This window comes from Nannospalax galili, unplaced genomic scaffold, assembly GCF_000622305.1.
Source record: "Nannospalax galili isolate Female #2095 unplaced genomic scaffold, S.galili_v1.0 scaffold451, whole genome shotgun sequence".
Taxonomy (NCBI): domain Eukaryota; kingdom Metazoa; phylum Chordata; class Mammalia; order Rodentia; family Spalacidae; genus Nannospalax; species Nannospalax galili.
The window spans coordinates 2,089,002-2,107,940 of NW_008331662.1; the positions used below are offsets into that span (position 1 = coordinate 2,089,002).

The 18,939-nt window shown below is 42.0% G+C and overlaps 1 protein-coding gene across 2 annotated transcripts in view; it reads right to left on the reverse strand.

The window, feature by feature from the left end:
* Tgfbr3 (transforming growth factor beta receptor 3) overlaps positions 1-18,939 on the reverse strand; it is a 209,413-nt gene that overhangs the window by 26,388 nt on the left and 164,086 nt on the right. For both annotated transcript variants that reach the window (XM_008826826.3, XM_008826825.3), the window contains exons 8-14: positions 14,598-14,787; positions 12,411-12,742; positions 11,839-11,991; positions 9,089-9,229; positions 8,770-8,928; positions 4,936-5,235; positions 1,999-2,116 (exon numbers count right to left, since the gene is read on the reverse strand). In XM_008826826.3, coding sequence (XP_008825048.1) covers positions 1,999-2,116; positions 4,936-5,235; positions 8,770-8,928; positions 9,089-9,229; positions 11,839-11,991; positions 12,411-12,742; positions 14,598-14,787 — 1,393 coding nt within the window. The remainder of the gene's footprint in view (positions 1-1,998; positions 2,117-4,935; positions 5,236-8,769; positions 8,929-9,088; positions 9,230-11,838; positions 11,992-12,410; positions 12,743-14,597; positions 14,788-18,939) is intronic.

Genomic DNA, 18,939 nt, shown 5'->3' on the forward strand with positions numbered 1-18,939 from the left:
ACCTTTAAAAGGACTGAAAAATCAGCCACTGAAAGTAATACAAACAACATTCAAAACAAAACCAATAAACATCTAATATTACATTTCAAGTTTAGGATGGCTGGGAAATGGATTACAAATCCTTTTGGCCCTCCCAAGAGTATAGCTGATGTTGCAGCTGAAGGGACTTCTGGATGTAACCTGTTCAAAATGCTTTCTTTCCAGATGAAGACCATGAAATTCATAGAGGCAAGGAGAGCTTACCACAGCCAGTTTGGGGGCAGGGGAGGCAAGAGCAGTGCCCTCCACTCCCAGCCCCCACCCCATACTCTCCTGCCTTTCTGAAATGATGTGACACTTGGAATGGCATAGTGATCTACAAAGCCCACACAGCCACGAGAAACTGGCCAGCACCCACCTGCCTCTGCTCTGGTAGGTCTTGCCTACTCCAGAGCCACCCCACTGCTTAGTCCTGCCAAATCTCCAACAGTGCATCCAGGGTTACCCCAAACCCTAGATCTGGTAACAACATGGGCCAGCACAGCTCCCTGGTGATGTCTAGCAGCTAGAGCCAGACTGTGCACTGGCTTTTGTCAAGACCTGTGCCCAGGCTCTTCTCTGCCCTCCAAGATGGTGGGCATGGTCTGAAATACCTCACCTTAAAGGCTTGACATTTTCTCTCACTCTGCCAGCCTGTCCTCAGCTTGACACCCTTAGACAGCAAGGCTTCTGGTGAGTGACTGGCTGTTTCTAGACAGGGACAATTGGAACTGCCCAGATTACCCATGTGACATTTGGTCCACCCCTCAGTTGTTTGACAGTTGCCTGATATGTGGCTGCTTATTCATGCCCCTGCTGCTGTGCTATGGTCCCTGTTGGAGGCCCTCCTCACAGTCCTTGGGGTTCCCTGATGGTTCTGCAGGCTTGGACCATATCAGGGCTGACCCTGCCCTGTCTGTCCTCCCTGGTGCTGACACTACACATTCCAGAACACGTCCTTCTCTTTCTCCTAGAAGATACAGCATGGCAAATTGCTCCTATACGTGCAGGAATAAGAATCCTAAGCATGAAAAGGGGCCAGTGCTTGGTACTGTATACAGTTCTGAAAACTTAATTATAAATCTCACTGGACAGTGGTTCTCAACCTTCTTTCTACCAGCATACCTAAAATGGACAACATTCACAGATCTTACCCCCTCTCAAAGGCATCTGTGACTCTGACAAGCATTACAGCAAGCTTGGAGCCAGCACAGCCGCTCCTAGTAGACTACAGAAAGCTGGGTTGTGGAAAGTGTGCAAGTCCAGCATGCCAAGGACTTTCTTGCACACACACTCAGAGGCACAGCACATTTGAATACAAATGGAGAGTAAGGAGACACAGACAACCTTTACCTTGATCTACTTCCTTTGTGGTACTAGCAAGCACTTCAGCTCTGAGCTATTTCCCTGGCCCCTTGATCTATTCATTAAAGAGAAAATAGTTTATAAATGAATTAAAACACAGCCACAATGAGAGTAGAAGCAGTTAAAGAAAAATCTCTTCAGGCAAAAGAACTATGTTCTACATTACTGACTGGTCTTTCATTTATAGTTTAATTTTAAATTTGTTTACATTTATCTATTTCTCTGTGTGTGTGTGTGTGTGTGCGTGCGCACGCACGCATGCATATGCCACAGCACACATGTGGACAGCAGAGGACAGCTTGCTGCAGTTGGTTCTCTCATTCTACCATATGGGTCCAGGGATCAAACTCAGGTTGTCAGGCTTGGTGACAAGCACTATAACCCATCGAGCCTTCTCACTGGCACTGATTTATATTTTGAATAAAACTGGATTTTTATTTATAGTACTAGATCTTTTTTCATTTATTCAGTGTGCGTGTGTGTGGTTTTGTATGCATACGTGTGCCACAGCATGTGTGTGGAAGTCAGAGGACAACTTGCAGGAGTCAGTTCTCTCCTTCACCATAAGGGTTCTGGGGATCTTTTTCAAAGCAGACCTTAGACCCCCATTCTCACCTTTATGATCTGCTTGGTGAACCACTGCCAGGGCCTTTGTGAACGTCTTCTTATTCTGCATCATGGCCCAGATCATGGTGGCATCCAGAGAGGTGCAGGCTTCATCAGGAGGCACGCACTGCAGGGAGGCAGAGCAAAGGGGTCAGGGCTCACGGAAAAGTGCCTTCCTCGGTCCCACACACAGTGGTTCTAGGCCACTGTTTAGACAGCTCACAGCTGTTAGCCACAGGAAAACAGGAGATCTGTGTGTTTTTCAAAGAACCCTAAATAATCAGGGAGATGTCTTAACAGACCCAGTGTATTTTCAGCTGCTCTGAAAGATGCAAAGATCATTGGGTAGCTTATAAATATTGTCTTCTTGTCCCTTCTTCCCACAAAACAGCTAGAAGTCTTACAATTAGTCTGAAAAATAGGAGAATTACACAAGTGACACTGTACCAAAATGACTTCACATAAATGGTCTTTGGCAGTATTTGCGATAAACATTTGTAAACTTGTGATTGTGGGAAACTTCAATTATGGTGTTATAAAGCTGGCAGAATGTATATTTGTTATCTAATCATAATCAAAGTTTGTTTTGTTTTAGACTGTGGAAAATTAAGCTTTCCATAGTCATTTTTTAATTTGACTTTCTTTTTCTCTTGGTGCTAGAGATTTATCCCAGTGACTCACACATGCTAAGCTCATGCTCTGCAGTTGAGCTACATTCATAGTTTTTCCCAGGGTCATTTGCTTTTAATGTTCCAAAACACACATCCTAGAGTGATGTCCAGGTGTGGAAGCCATGAGATCAGCAGCTTTTAGCTATTTTCAGTCCTCAAACTTATCAGAACACATCTTGGGAGACATTGTATCTAAAAAACTACACTTCTTCGGGCCACACACAAGCCAGACACAGACACATATTACAAGATATTCAATCCCCCTCCCCAGTTCTCTTGTAGAGGGAAACGGGATCTTCCGTGGCAAGCCATCATTACTGAAAAGATGTGCAGTTTGCTTTGCTACTTTACTTTCCTCTTACTGTCCAATTAGTTCTTTGGTTAAATAAGAGTGTGTGATTCTGCCTCTGTCTTGGAGGGTAGCCCTGAGCCAGACACTTAACTCTCATAACAATAGGCAGGGGTGAATTCAATCATCATTGGTACTTCTCCCTAGAAGGTGCTCGAGCTTCCTTTGTCATCACAGAGGCACTCAGAAGTCATTAGAAAAAAGGAAAGGCTGCCTTTAATGAGGCAGCATCACCAGCTCCTCCTGGTCCCTGTGACACTCTAGCTGCTGTGTCTTTGCTTGTCTACTCAGGAGGGAAGCAAGGCATTATTATTTTCACGTTATAGACAAGGTCATACTGGTTCTGAAGAGCTTAGGGACTTGCTTGAAGTCCTGTGAGCAGGGAGCAGGTCTTCTATCTCGGTTCCTGTACTCTCCACTGTGTCCTACCTTGGAGGTAAACAGTTACCTGAGGTTTAAGGTCACAGCCTGGGACTTAGACCTCAGAGTTCTAGAAGGAACTATTAGGTTGAATTCTTACAGATTAACACACTGTGAAGTAGGGCTCTTCCTTCAGGCTCAGAAAGGTGATAGCCAAAGTCACCAACAGGGAACTTTGTAACTACTAGGCTTCCTCTTCCAAAACCTTGACTCCTAAAAAGATATCCTTCCTCCAGGCCCAGAGTTCCCCATGGTTCTCTACCACTGTATACTAAATCCCAATCTTGATGGCCACAAGAAGGTGGAATGTCCATGAGGCTAAGGCACCAGTGGTTCCAAAAGCAAAGAGACGAATATAGTCCAAGTCTCTTTGTATGTGTTCTCTAGTGCTTATCAATTTGCTGCATTTTGATGAGAGGGAGTCTTTTTGAGACAGGGTCTCCCTGTAGCCCCAGCTGGCCTGGAACTCACTATGTAGACCAAGGTGGCTTCGAACTCACAGAGATCTGCCTGCCTCTGCCTCCCGAGTGCTGGGATTAAAGGAGTGTACCACCATACCCGGCGCTACATTTTTATATATAGACAAAATTCTCAGGGAACTAGTTCAATGGCTTCAGATTGATGGTAATATACTTATAATAATAATAATAATAATAATAATAATAATAATAATAATATATATTAAATGAGAGAATTCCATACACATGATACAACTTGATTTTCTAAGGTTTGAGATATCAGCAGATACATAATAACACAAGAATTATAAGCTAGCTTACGCTGTGTGTTCTAGCTACTGAATAAATGTACATAAGAAATAATACATAACCACAGCAGGTCACAGAAACAAAACCACAGCAGAAGATACCTGTTCCACATAAGGCTGACTTATCAAGCCATCATAATTGACCTTACAGAGCCTCTGTAATAGCAACTCCCAACAAGGTCAAAAGGTTCTGATTTCTGTTATGGCAACAGAATGTACTGGTTTGATATGGGGGATAACATAAGACAAACATGATAAACTGATAAGGAATCAAGGAAAAGTAAAGTATTTGTTAATTTCCCTTAGAAATCTTCCCGAGACAAGGCAACCTTAATAATTCATACAGAGAAGGTCAAAAAAACAATTGCAATCCCAGTCTCAGTGGGACCTGGAAAAATTAATCCTCAAACTGAACTTGTCCTTTGGGCACGCTGTCCTTCTGGAACCGTCTACTATCTGAATGACAGAGATAAAGCCAGGTCTCTCCCTCAGTGGAAAACAGTCCTGATTTATCACCCATGAAGTCTAACTAAACACACATAGGAAGAAAAGATCACACTGTCAAGATTTATCCTCCAAGACTTCATAATGCTGAATTCCCCACTCACAGTTATTCAATTGGATAGCTCTAAAAGCAAAAGAAATCTAAAACCTACAGTAACTTGGGATCACAGTCCCCCAGTAGGACACTTTCTTATGCAAATATGCCCAAGAACGGTCCAAACGACCGACCGGCTGACCTTTGGCAGCTTCTGGGGGTCCCTCTCCTTCTTGGTGCAGAGCGTCAGCTCACACTGCAGGAAAAGCAATGAGGTGTTGAACACGGACTTGAAGACGAAGCTGAACCGCTTCCTATCCACCTCGGCATACGGGATTGGAAAGTGAACTTTCTGGGTGCTGTAAAATTTCACAGATTCATCTTTCGGACAAATGTTCTCAATGATGGTGTAATCAGACATTCTGTCAGGGTTTGAGTATGGAGAGATAAAGCATGTTTGGATGGCGAATCCCAGTTCTTGGTCAGCCTTAGTGACAGACACCTGTAAAGGAACAGAAAGGTCAATTCAGAAATGGGTTAGCATCCAATTTTACTTTAGGCACAAGGACAATACCCTGACATAGTTTCTATTTGTTTGTTTGTTTGTTTATTTATTTATTTATTTATTTAGAGACAAGTTCTCTCTATAGCCCCCCAGCAGGCGTGGAACTCTCTATGTAGACTGAACTCACCAAGATCTGTCTACCTCTGCCTACCAAATCCTGGTATTAAAAGCATGCAACACTATGCCCAGCTCCTGACATAGTTCTTTGGATGAGATATTGCTGTATTTTCATAAAAAATGTATAGTAGTCTAATTGCAACAGTAACACACTCTCAAGACAGAGATACTTTCTTCAGATGACAGCAAACTGTCTAGTTCAAATGCCACCCTGGATGTGAAAGAGGATCATGTCTCTTTGACCTTCCATAAGTCCACTGATAAAAATAAAAACATGTATTATATACAGACACGCTTTCTAAAAACTGCCCCCAAAGCACAGTATAGAGGCAGAGTCTACCTAGCCTAGGCAGGGATAACCAAGTAACAAGTCAGGGCAAACCCAGAACACTGTATAAAGCTACAGATTCATCCTGCTTTGTCAGCAAGCAGGCAGAGCTGGCCTCTGGTGCCTCATGTCAGTGACAGTGCAATCTGGTAGCCATTACCCACCTGGCAAAGTGTCCCAGCTGCTCACAGGACCAAACTAGCCTTGCCAAGAACTCTCCCTTCACTCTTCAAACCCAGAGGTATTTTAAGGGAAAACTAATCTGGAAACATTTCCAGCTCATTTACACTTCCCTCTTAGAAAACATTTGTGTGGGCCATGTCCAAATCTTATTAAGGTTCTTTTGTTTAGAAACAGGAAGTAGTGTTTAGCCAAGTGTAAACAGAATTCAAACCTCAACTATCCTGAACTCAGCTAAAATCCCTGGAACAGACTGGCTCCACCATTTGGTGACACATGGATCCCTGTGTGAGCTGCCCCACCCCCTTCAGTACCACTTTCCCTGACTAAACTTAGGATCAAAGTAAACTAAAACACTCTAGAAATAAAGTTCTTTACCCATAGGCCAATAGCCCAAAAATTCTTTCAAAAGACATGGAGAGATAAACTTTCCATTTTGACCTGCCTAGGGGAAACCCCCGACATTGTAGGGGGTCCCCAATCCACAGGCCTATTGTGAAAGATTTGTGCACTGTTAACCAGAGAATACTCAACATGAAGTTGATGTGAGACATGGAAATGATTATGATACTGTCACTTTGTGGTGACAGTCTGTAAATATGTCCATTTCACTATCTCCGAGTTATTTCTGCTGAACAAGATATTCCATCTTGGAAAGATGCTAAATTACATACATGCTGCTAATGCAAAATGCCATTGAACAGGAACTCAGAGCCCATAATGCAAAAATGTGTTAAAGAAAGTATGTACTGGCAGGATGCCTGAAGTGTCCCAAAAAAGTTGTCCTGGAGGGGAAAAAATATTAGCAAGTCTTTGTCTGTAGAATGGGCTGAAAGTGAGTGGTAGGAAGATTATAGGTTTTGAAAGTGGGACAACTTCAAGGAAATTGTATTCACACTGCTTATGTGTACCAAAAACTGTGTGCTCACCTCTAGGATGACAACACCAATTGATGGTGAAGAGCCAGTTATTGTGAGAATTAGCAAAGTAAAGGTGCATGCAAACAGCAGAGCTCCCAGTCAATAAATGCCACCCATTCTTAGTAGTATGATCTTAGATCCAAATTCTTAGCGCTATAAACAGCTGGGCCTTTATAATTCACCAAGTCAAATGAACTAAGGCAGAATTGCCATTAGATGACCAATGATCACCTAGGAATGACCAAAAAACAGGTGGCAAACTGATGGTCTTGGATTAAGGGAAGGATCTGTGGTCTAGAGGGACTGGAAGATTCCAGAAACAGCTCAGAAGAAACTAAGAAAGAGATTAAGACAATGATTTATGAAGTTTTATTTTACCTAAGTAAAAAATTTTCCTACCAGCAATGGAGTCCAAATTGGGAAAGAAAAATGAGGCATGGTTGGTTGCTATCCTATTTAGCAAAACAGATTCTCTTTCATATATTAGGTAGTTTAAATAAACTTTAAAATAAAAGTTTGCCAGGACATGGTGGTGCACGCCTTTAATCCCAGCACTTGGGAGGCAGAGGCAGGCAGATCTCTGTGAGTTCTAGGCCAATCAGGCCTGTGTAATAAGACCTTGTCTGAAAAAACAACAAAAAATCTTCTTTGAAGAAGTAATCTTAAGACTGAGATGCCAGTTGAGAGAGAGACAGAGAGAGAGAGAGAGAGAGAGAGAGAAAAGAAAGAAAGAAAGAAAGAAAGAAGAAAGAAAGAAAGAAAAATAGTATAAAATAGTTTGAACCATTTTCTCCAGCCCCAACAATGTACTTTGTATTTAAAATGGTAGTAAATCAATTTGATCTAGTTTTTCTTTAAACCAACTTTACAAAAACATATATGAAAAGATATAAATGGGAAAATATGAATAAATAAAGGGGAGGATGGATGGAATCTACCAACAACATAGCTCGAGCAAGGCAGTATTGCATATGTGGTCTGTGAAGCCAGAACAGGTAGAGGAAGCCAGCAATCCTGGATTAGGAGGGATCTGTGATTAGCAAGTGTGCAGACAGCAGTGCCTTCCCCCAGGGCACTCCAGAACAGGGAGTCCAAAGGGAGGCACAGACTCCATATGATCAAGGAAAACAACATCTAGGGCCAGTGCTTTGTCCCAGAGCCAACACAGATGTGAGTTACTTGTCTGTAAAACAAATGTACATGCTTTAAAGTCACATTGAACCTTTGGAAGTATGCCATTTCGACCCCTGAAGTCACTCTGAACCTATGGAAGCATGCCATTTTGACCACCAAAGCTTCTCACCTTCCCCATTGTGAAGCACAACACCAGCTTGCTGCTTAGCACCAAAGCCTACTCACAGAATGATTTCCAGTAAGACCAGCGGACAACATGCCCAATGGAAACACTACAGGTGGTACCCAGGGCACACAAACAGCACATGGCCTGGTGCCATAGATCTGTCTTCTCCAGGATGGAATCTGTGACTCTGGATTCACATTGCTAAGAGGTTATGTTTTCTTCCCTTTCAAACAGCAAATTGAGGAGGGATGAGATAGCTCCCAGTGAACAGTAGGCTTCTGAAAGGAAGACTTTGAAGTAGAACTATCCCAGGTACCAGCTGTGTGACCCGAGATAGACTTGTGTCTTGATTTTCTCATCCAAAAGATGGAGCTATCATTAGTCCATTCTTACTCTAACAAGCTAATTAATTTTGATGAAACTTCTAACTGTATTTAGCACATCATAAATTGGCAATAAATATTAGCTGTTATTTTTTCATCATCACCATCATGACCTAACACTTCTGTTAGGTCAAGCCCTCATCCAAATGCAGGATGAGTCCTGTACAAGGTACTTTAGCCAATGTCCCAGGAACTGCAATATGGCACTAAATTAGAAGCCCAAGACTAACATTTGGCACTCACCTCAACATAAACATGTCCATTCTCTGCCACAGAGAAGACCCCTGGGGCAGGCACCAGAAACAGGTCAGTGTTGTACAGCTCCATGTTGAAGGTGATATTTCCATTGGGCTGGTCCTGGAAGCCACTGGGATTCCTCAGCTGCCGCAAGCTGCAGTTAAACTGGAACCCCCCCCCCAAACAGATAAGGATAAATCACATGAAGGATGGAAGCCCTGTAGCCTTTAACATAACAATTTTATTTTTTGATAGTTCCCAATGGAAATCTACAAAACGAATAATGATCTTCTCTACAAAATACCTAAGGAAAACCAACACATACCATCACAATCTCAGGTCGGCTCAAGGGGGCAATTTCTCCTTCATCCATGTCTCCTGGAAATCCATTGTCACCGGATTCTAAGTCTTCATAACCATCTGGCCAACCACTGCTGTCCCCAGGAGATAAAACCTGTATCACAATCTAAAAAGGCAAGGAAAGCACAGCTATTGGCCCTTATTAATAGGAAAACACCACAGGACATGTGTTTGGTTCCATTTCCTAGGAACGTCCATGTAACAATTCAAGTGCAAACACAAAAATTTGACTCTAATACAAAAAAAAAAACAAAAAAAACAGCAAACTCTGAGTCTTTTAGGATTTTATCTCCAAAGTAGTAAAAAAAAAATGAGCTCAAGTCAAGCTTAAGACCTGAACTAGAATTTTTATTTTTCTTTGTAAAAAAAAAAAAAAAAAATACAGATTTTCTTTATAACTGTGCTGGGTAATTATAAATTATTTCAAATGGGGGGAAACACTAAATACTGAAATGGAATTTACAGGGATTTTCAACAGGCTTAGCCATACTGGGGGGGGGGGTTGTCTTAAGAGTTCTAAGGAGCTTTTGTTACCTGTATCATTTAAAATGTTTTAAATATTTTTATTACATTTACTTAGTGTTGTGTGTGTTTTCATGTGTGCTTTCCCACATGTTTCACTGTGTGTGTGTGTGTGTGTGTGTGTGTGTGTGTGTGTAGAGGGCAATTTTGGGGAGTCAGTTCTCTCCTTCCACCATGTGTGTCCTGGGGATCGAATTAAGGTCATCAGGCTTGGCGGTAAGCACCTTACCCACTGTACCATCTTGCTGGCCCTATTTGTGTTTATTAAGAGATGCAGAAAGTTTGGTTTGAGTTAGAAGCACAGGACCTAGTGTTTCCATGGAGCCAGTCCCCCCATCATCTTTTCTCTTCCCCTCCTCTTTTGCCCTTTCCTTTCTACATGTCTCTGTATGACATACACACATGGAAAAAAAAGTTCCACTGATGAAAATCTAGCTTAACATATGCTGAAATTACTGTTGCTGGGCTAGTGCTAAATATGATGGAAAGGTTCACCCAAGGACCAGGACTCTACAAATTAACTCCTAATTTCTTTCCGTTCCTATGCTTGACTTCTGAACTTAATGGAGAACAAAACTGCACAGTAAGTTTGAAAGTTACTACAAATGGTTTTAAACTGGATCAACCAGCTGAAATATTTACCAAAAGGAAGAAAATGGGAAGAGTAAGAAGAAAAATGGCAGGAGAGCCTTGGCACCACCGAGCCAAGTACCTCGGGTTCTGCTTGCCTTGAGTCACAATGAAGTAAAAACGGGAGAATAAAGGGCTCTTAGAGGTCAGAATATCCTTTCTCTCCTGAAGCAACTGAAACCTTTTTTAAAAAAAATGCAACAGATTACTCTCTTATCAGTGTTAATTTGGAAACTGGCTTTTAAATGTCCAAATCAAGTATACAAGTATTCCACGACATTCAATTTTGAGAAACAGTATGATTACAACAAAATTACTGCCGTAATGAACAAGAAGTCAAAGGTTAATTAGTTAAGTAGCAAAGGGAGATTATGTACGCCAGTCTGAAATTGAGGGACGCGTAGTGGATGTGAGATCAGGAAGAAGAGTTAGTCCTGGCTCTGTTTTAACTAGTCCCTTGAATCTGAGCAAGTCTTATAACTTCCCAGAGCTCAATTTCCTTGCCTGTGAAATGAGGAAAATGGATGAGATCACCTTTGGGCTCTTTCTAGCTCCAATCTTCTAAGGTTCTCTGAGGAGCAATATACTGAGCTCACAGGAAATGTCACTACCCATGTGATCCATGGACCAGAGACCACCTCTCCAGCCTGCTCTCTGGGTTAAGTCAAGTATATCTGTGGATGGGCAGTAGAATGAACTGGCCTCCCAGAGACCCAGCCCATGTCAAGGTTGGAATAGGTGTGTAGAGTTCACAAAACACACACTGTGTCCAAGGCTAACATGGGGTCTCCGAAAATTATTTTAAAATTAGAAGTATAATTTAAACTGCAAAACTGGTACTTTGAAATACTTGTGAGATCTCACCTTTCAAGTTCTTTTACTAGTCTCCCTTTCTGAAGAGAACAGGTTTAATCAGAAACGATGTGGATGAACTGACAAAAATGATTTTTAGAAAGTAAAATTTAGCTACTGCAATGGATTATCTTTGGGAAACATTCATGGAATCTTTCAGTGACCTTCAGAAATAGATTTTCTTACATTTAGGATCTTTCTTACAGATAGGAGGAGAGCAACTAATAACTTCCTAAGGATTCTTTCCTGATTTGAAATACACGACTGAGGAAGATGCTCTCTCACTTCTGGACAAGCCTCAGATGAGGCCGGAGAGCACACAGCTTTATTAGAGCTGCTCACAGGTACACCAGGGCTTTGGGGGTTTAGTTCTGTAAAGGACCAGGCCTTTTGACTCTGCAGTGTGATCACAGAGGGATGGCACAGTCACCTTGCTGGTGAACACTTTGTCATCCTCAGATGGAAGGAGGGAGTGGGTGAGATTAACAGAACTCCAGCTGAGAAAACAGGGCCTTCGAGTCCCAAAGACTCACTGATAAAGCAAAATAAAACAGAAGACTCAGGGTCAAAAAACATCCCATTTTGTTGAGAACTGACATTTGGCTTTATTCAGGCCCCTCTTCATTTTCACAGACATGTTAAGACTAATAGCAAGTAACACCCAGTGATGTCCTGACAAAGGGCGAGGCTTTTATTCTGTAGACTACTTACAGAGTTATAGTAAACCACACCATCAGGGGCTGACCGCCTGTGCCGAGTACCACAGCCATTCAGAGGAGACTCCAAAACGAAGTGAGTGCCATTCATCTTAGCCTTGCAGGAAGGATCCAAGAGGGTAAGCTCTATCCCTGAGTCGTCACTGGGCTGAAATGACAACCACCAAAGATATACTGAAGGGCTCACAGGCAGTCCTACGGCACACAGTTAACACACACTGCCCAGTCTTCCATGTTAAGGGTGGCTAAGAGCCTTGTACTATGATCCTCACTCCCTCCCACCTCTTCCTCTCTGACCACCTGTCAAGAGCCCAAGGATTGCGTTTGTTGGCCTTGGAAATTCAAGAGCAAAATATTGACACACAAGGTGAACTCCCCCTCCTCCTATGAGAACAACAGGAACTGAGTGAGGATCACAGCCAAGGGGAAGTGGGCCCATCCAATGGGGAAAACACTATCAAATGTCCTGAGTTCAAAAGTGAAAGAACTCGAGTGAAATAATGAACAGACTGGGGCTAGCTAGGGAGAGAAGGACCTTCTTTTCTTTCTTTAAGAGACTGCACTGACCTGGAAAGAATCTTTTTCCACAGCCACGATCATCTTTTCATTGTCACATTTCACAGACACAGAAACATCCCGGCTCCCCTGTACTTCTTCTGGTTCTCTGTGACCAGGAAACAGCTGAATGCTGGGGATGACAGGGTCCTTTGGCCGGGGGATCCTATCTTCTCCCTCCTTCCAACCTCTCCTGGGGATACCCGGGAAAGGAAAAGGGAGTCCTCCATTTTGGCTTCCCCCTCCCAGGAAGGGTGGATTTTCCAAGGCAGGCAGGTTGCCAGGACCTAGCAGGATCCGAAGCTCAGGAGGGATGGTATGGACTTCCTCATCTCTCATCTCCTCTGTGGCAACAGAAGGCAAAGCATCATTAGTTGAGTGATGCCAGGTCATCAATACACACAGGACAGGAAGAATTAGCACAGAATGGGCAGGTAAAAAACTACCTCTGATAAGCAATGCGTAGAAGTGATTAAGAGTTTGGAAACCTGCATTCTGGTCCAGTGCTCCAACTAGCTGAGTGGCTTTGTGCAAGTGACTTACTTCTCTGTGGTGGGTTTTCCCAAGATTTAAAATTAAGAACTTGGATTATATCAGTAGTTCTTAACTTTGGTTGCACATTAAAATCACTTTTGGAATTATTAAAACTCCAGTTGTCTGACATCATTAATGTCTTAAGTTCACAGTACGAAGTGTTCCACAGAGACTGGGAATCGCTATGGTAGATGATTTCTGAGTCCCTACAAGCTATAAAAATCTGTGTTATGTGGGATGATAGCATCCTATTTAAACGCCTTTAAAATACTTTCCTTGAATTTAGAGACTTTGTAAAATAGTTTCTCAACAGATTTCTTGAAACAATATTGATACAATATTTTCATTTTATACCTTACTTTTCAGTACAGCAACCAAACCCAGAACTTTCAACATATTAGACAAATGTTCTACCATTTTGATGCTAGTATTTTAAAATTATTTTGCCATCTTCTTTTTGATTGGTAAATTCTAGAAGGTATTCAGGCACCCTGATCTTTTAGAACTTAGGCCCTAAGGGGAAAAGGCACAATTATTTCCTCAAGGAGAAAGATTTCCATGCAAGCAACGTGCAGTATTATCATATTTTTAAAAATTTGAAGAAAAAGCAGTAATTTCTCTAGTATTCACTACATCCACTCTGTATGGCCAGCTGATGTATGTTTGAGGTCAGCTCTACTTCAGTGGAAGGTGGATATTAAGATGACTAGTAGACATGACTTCTCCAACGTGATCCTTTTGAAAAGGATGCTACAGTTGCATGGGTCTGAATGAAGCCATGGTTTTGGAATGCTTTTACAACACTGGAAACTTTACAAATCTGGAAAGCCTTCACAACAGCCAAGTGAGGTATATGTTGATTTCTTTCTGGTTATTGAAGAAGAATCTGAGTTTCAGAGTTTATGCAACATCTCCCCTAATAGTGAAGAAGTGGTGAAACTGGACCTTGAACCTACACCTCTAACCTTCATTCTATCAGCATTGCACCATGTGCTACCATGGGCTGAGGTTAGGGATCAAATCATATTAGCTTTAAGACTCTAGAAACCTGGCCGGGTGTGGTGGCACATGCCTTTAATCCCAGCACTCGGGAGGCAGGGGCAAGCAGATCTTTGGGAGATCAAGGCCAGCCTGGTATACATAATGAGTTCCAGGCCAGCTGAGGCTACAGGGAGGCCCTGTCTCAAAAACAGAAAAACAGACTCTGGAAACCCCCACAAACTTGTGGAATCTCTGCTTTCACTAGCCAAACTAGAGTGAACCTCTGTCTCTGTCCCTTGTATGAAAAATAGCCCCAGTCTGAGCCTCCATGATTATTTTCATTATAAGGGTCAGCCTCTGACCACAGGCTTCTTTCCTACAGTCTGCCCCTTAGCCTGCTCTACCATAACTGGTCATGAGACTAATCATTCTGACAGGATCACAGGGGACATGAACAGCAAAATTCTCAACATGTGATCAACTGCGTCCCTGAAAATAGGTATTGTAGTCTCCCAATTCTACACCAACTCTACATTATTTTGAGCTTTACAGTGAAAAACAGTCAAAAGAATTATTAAAATGTATAGCAGAAAAATAGACATAGGTGTACAAATGAGAGTCCTTCACTGGAAATCTTCATCTGGGGGATATCAGCTATACAACAGGGTCGAAGATCACACTTACCATTGTTCTCAAGCCGGAGGTGAAATCTATTAGCCACCGGAGCCACCGTGTATGATGTCACAGGATTGTAGCCATTGTCCAAAGCCCATTTCATCAGATTCTCTTGGGTAGAAGGGATGTCATCTCTTACTGATTTGGTCATTGTCATGGATCTCTCGCTCTCTTTTCCAAAGCCAATACTATTAGGAGCCTAAAGGTAAAACCAAATGCCACTCATGAGTCTAAAATTACCAACTGTTCTCCAAGACCTGCATGGGGTTCAACCAAAATCAGCCAAGGTTCCAGCAGGACTCTGGGTTACAAAAAAAAAAAAAAAATAGAGGAAAGAAGAAAGGACATAAAGATAAAGGTGGATGTGTTGGGAAGTGACCAGGTTAGATGGGGATGGGGATGATCAAGATACATTGACAAATTCATACATGTATACAAAGAATAAATAAAAGCTATTCTTTAAAATGCTTTAAATAATGATAATTACTTGAGACAAGATTCTAGATTGTATAATGAGGATTTATCCTTTAAATTCCTGTCTTCCTTGGGCTAAGATTCAGATATATAAAAGCTTTTAACAAGAGACTTAGAGACAGCCATTTACCAGGTGTGGTGACACACACCTTTAATCCCAGCACTTGGGAGGAAGAGGCAGGCAAATCTTTCTGAGATCCAGGTCGGCCTGATTTACATGGCAAGTTTCAAGCCAGCTGGGGCTAAAAGGAGACCCTGTCTCAAAAAAACAAAACAAAAAACAAAAGAGAGCCATTTATGGTGTCTGCTTCCACCATTCAGGTTCTTATACTACAAATGCATATTCCAAATGTGCCCTTCCTAGTTTTATTTAAAATAATTCATAAAGTACACAGACATATACATTTTGTTGCTAAAAAAAAAAAGCCTATGTTTTTGCTTGTGTCCCTAGATTTAAATGAATGGTGGTATAACCTAGTAACTATTCCAACTTTATAAGCTATTAATTTCGACATGGTAAAACAACCAACACTTACTTTTCATCCATAATTTATGATTGGTTTAGCAATCCTGAAATTGTACTCACTTGTCAATTCTATTATTGGACTATATTTTATGCTCTTATTACTGCCCAAGGGACCATTTAAATGGCTCATTGGTTAAGGGTGCCACCAAGCCTGAGGACCTGAGTTTGATCTTTGGGACCTTCTAGGTAGAAGGAGAGAACCGATTTCTGCAAATTGTCCTCTGACCTCCATACATGTGCCATGGCACAAGTGCCCACAAACATATGCAAATAATAACAATAATAATAATAATAATAATACAGATATTACCTAAATATCAGCACTTTATTTAGTAATAGAGGAAGTCACAAAATTGGCCTCTGTGTGTTCACATCAGCAGCACATATACCCAAATGAGAACCATGTAAAGATTAACATGGCCTGTTTACAAGGATGATACCCAAAGTCATGAAGCACATTATATTAAAAAATAGTTTTCACTAGCTAATAAAGCTGAATAAGAGGTGTATGTTCAGGGAAGGATACGAATAGCCTGGGTGGCCAGGATATGGGCAGTAACCACCTATGTCCCTACTGACTCCTGTGGCATGGGTCTTGTGAGCAGGGGAAGGTGATGAATGCTGTAAAGCACCCCAATGGGAAGGCCATTTCTACTCCTGCTCTAAAAGGGCTGGGGAGCTCATCCAGGGCACGGATTATGCTATTTCCACGCTGCATAAAAATCCCTTTAATTTCCATGCCCAGTGATTTTCTCCTGCATATCTACAGCATTTTTCCTAAATTCCTCATTTGTTTCCCATTCTGTTTGTCCCAAACATGACTAAATATTAATCCTTTCCCACTGCAAACCCGTAAAAGATTCGCAGGCTCTACTCTAAGCTCTCTTGACCTCAGGTTGTGGGAGACTGGCTCAGGACAGATATTTCAATTCAAAGCTTAAAAGATCTCACCCAATCTTTTCCTATTACCCAAAGAGCTTTTCTGATGGAAACCCAGCCAGACTGGCCAGCCATGCTCTGCAAGTGAAGGAACCAGATGGAGACGCAACCAAGTTGCACCACCATGTGTAAGCTCAAGGCCACAGATTCAGATGAGCTTCGCTCTTAACTCAGATTCAGAGAAAATTCCTTAAGGGAAGAATGAGAAGAAAAAGGCAAAGAGGGAGTAAGGGAAAAGAGGAAGGAGAAGGGAGGGTGAGGAAAGGAAAGAAGAGGAAAGGAAAATGAGAGAAAGAAGGAAAGAATTATATTAGCAAAGGCAGATCCAGTTGCTTCTTAGAACTTTCTATTCTGTCAACAGAAGCTTCTAAGGCGCAGTTTCTTCCAGTCTTTCAAAGCAGCATGTGTTTTGACTGGCTGCGACCGCAACCTTGGCTTCAACAATACTGCCTGGCCTCATCTGCCCTAGACTTTCCTGTTGTCAGACAGCTGAGAAAATACTATATTTCCAGAATCCTATCATTGTAACTGCCACCTGTCCTTTTCTACCAGTATGAAATAATCTGTTCTCCCCCTTTCCACATTAAATCTAGGAGCTGTCAGTATAACTCATATTAATTATGCCTTGGAACTTAAAAGGCTAGATGTCAATCTTCACATCATTAAGGCATCAAGGCTTGAGATAATGGAAGGCAAATTGGTTCCTAGCACTGACAAAATTCTTCTCCCTGTATGTCAATGAGTCCCCAGGCTTTCCCCAACCTTGGTGAAGCTAAGAGAATGTGCAAAGGGGGCACCCCAAATACCACCATGGTCTTTCCCGGATCCATTTTGTAATGATGAGTTCCATCCCTGCCCTACTCCATACTTAGGGAGAGGGGCTTCAGGAAAGGGCAGGTCACAGAACATAGTGCATACACTCACTGACACTTAAGACTATTAAATCTTCTTAAAGATTTGATCTTAAATCTTAAAATCTTTGCTTTTTCTAAGAAAAAAATAGTAATTTGTGAGGCTACATCAAACAGTAGAAGAGGAATCATATATTTTATTTATTATATTTTTAATTTATTCGTGTGTGTGACAGCATACATGTGGAGATCAGAAGACAACTGTGCCAGATAGCTTCTGTTGTCAAATTGACACACCTGAGTAGAGGGAACCTTAACTGAGGGATTTCCAACATTGGATTGGCCTGTGGCCATGTCTGTGGGGCATTTTCTTGATTGTTGAGTGATGTGGGACGGCCCAGTCCATTGTGGGCAATGCCAGCCCTGGGCATGTGGTCCTATGTTATATAAGAAAGCAAGATGAAAACAGGGCAGGAGAGCAAGCCTCCATGGCCTGTGCTTCAATTCCTGCCTCCAGGTTCCTGTCCTGGCTTCCCTCAGTGATGAACTGTGACCTGGGAGATATAAGATACAATAAACCCTTTCCTCCCCATGTTGTTTTTGGTCAGTGTTTTTATCACAGCCATAGAAAGTAACTAGGACAACAACTTTCAGGAGTTGGTGCTCTCCTTCTACCATGGGGTTGGCAGGTTGGCAGCAGGTATCTTTACTGGCTGAGCCATCTCACTGGCCGACAAAATGAAACTTGTAACAGATTTCCTCCATCTTTTCTATTCTGTTCTGGGTTCTTCCTGCTGTAGAAATTACTATGCTTTGTCCACCAGATAAAGCCACATTGAGCCACATCACCATTGTTCCTGCTCTGGCTTGCAGAGCCCTCTGATTTCTTTTGACCACTTTGCCATTTACGAGGGTGCATTCTGCCTGCTCTGAACCTCTGACAAACTCAGGCATAAGCCACTGACATCTCATAATGTTCTCTATAGTTTTCTCATCAAACTACTTGTGGTTCATTTAGATGACAATGTTTTGCTTTCCCCTTGATTAAAGAAGAAGCCAAATATTCCCATGGTATACCTTCCAAATGAATCCTTCTTACAATGGGTGCTGTACTAGAACTTTACATACATTATCTTATTTAATCCTCCCTTAAAATATAAGAAGCTGGGGACTGACACACCTTTGTTAAAGAAAGGGAAGCTAAGGCTCACAGATTAAGTAATCACAGGTATCTGGGAACTCACCATGTGCCCATGTGCTTTATGGAAGAGAGATACCATATAAGACCTTAAGAGATACTTGCTGAATGAATTAATGAGAAGAATGAATGAACTCAAGCTGAACTGCATAGTAACTTTCAAGGTGAGTTCTGTCATCATGTACTCATTTCACAGGTATGTAAACAGATAAGTACTCAACTAGACTGTCCAATATGTACTGGGAATAATGACAATTGGAGGTATAATTTGAATTTAGCCCTGTCTGGCTGAGCCAGCATTGTCTCTACAGGGAAGACTGGAACTAAGCTCTCTCTGAACCATTTCTCCCTTTCTAAGCAGTA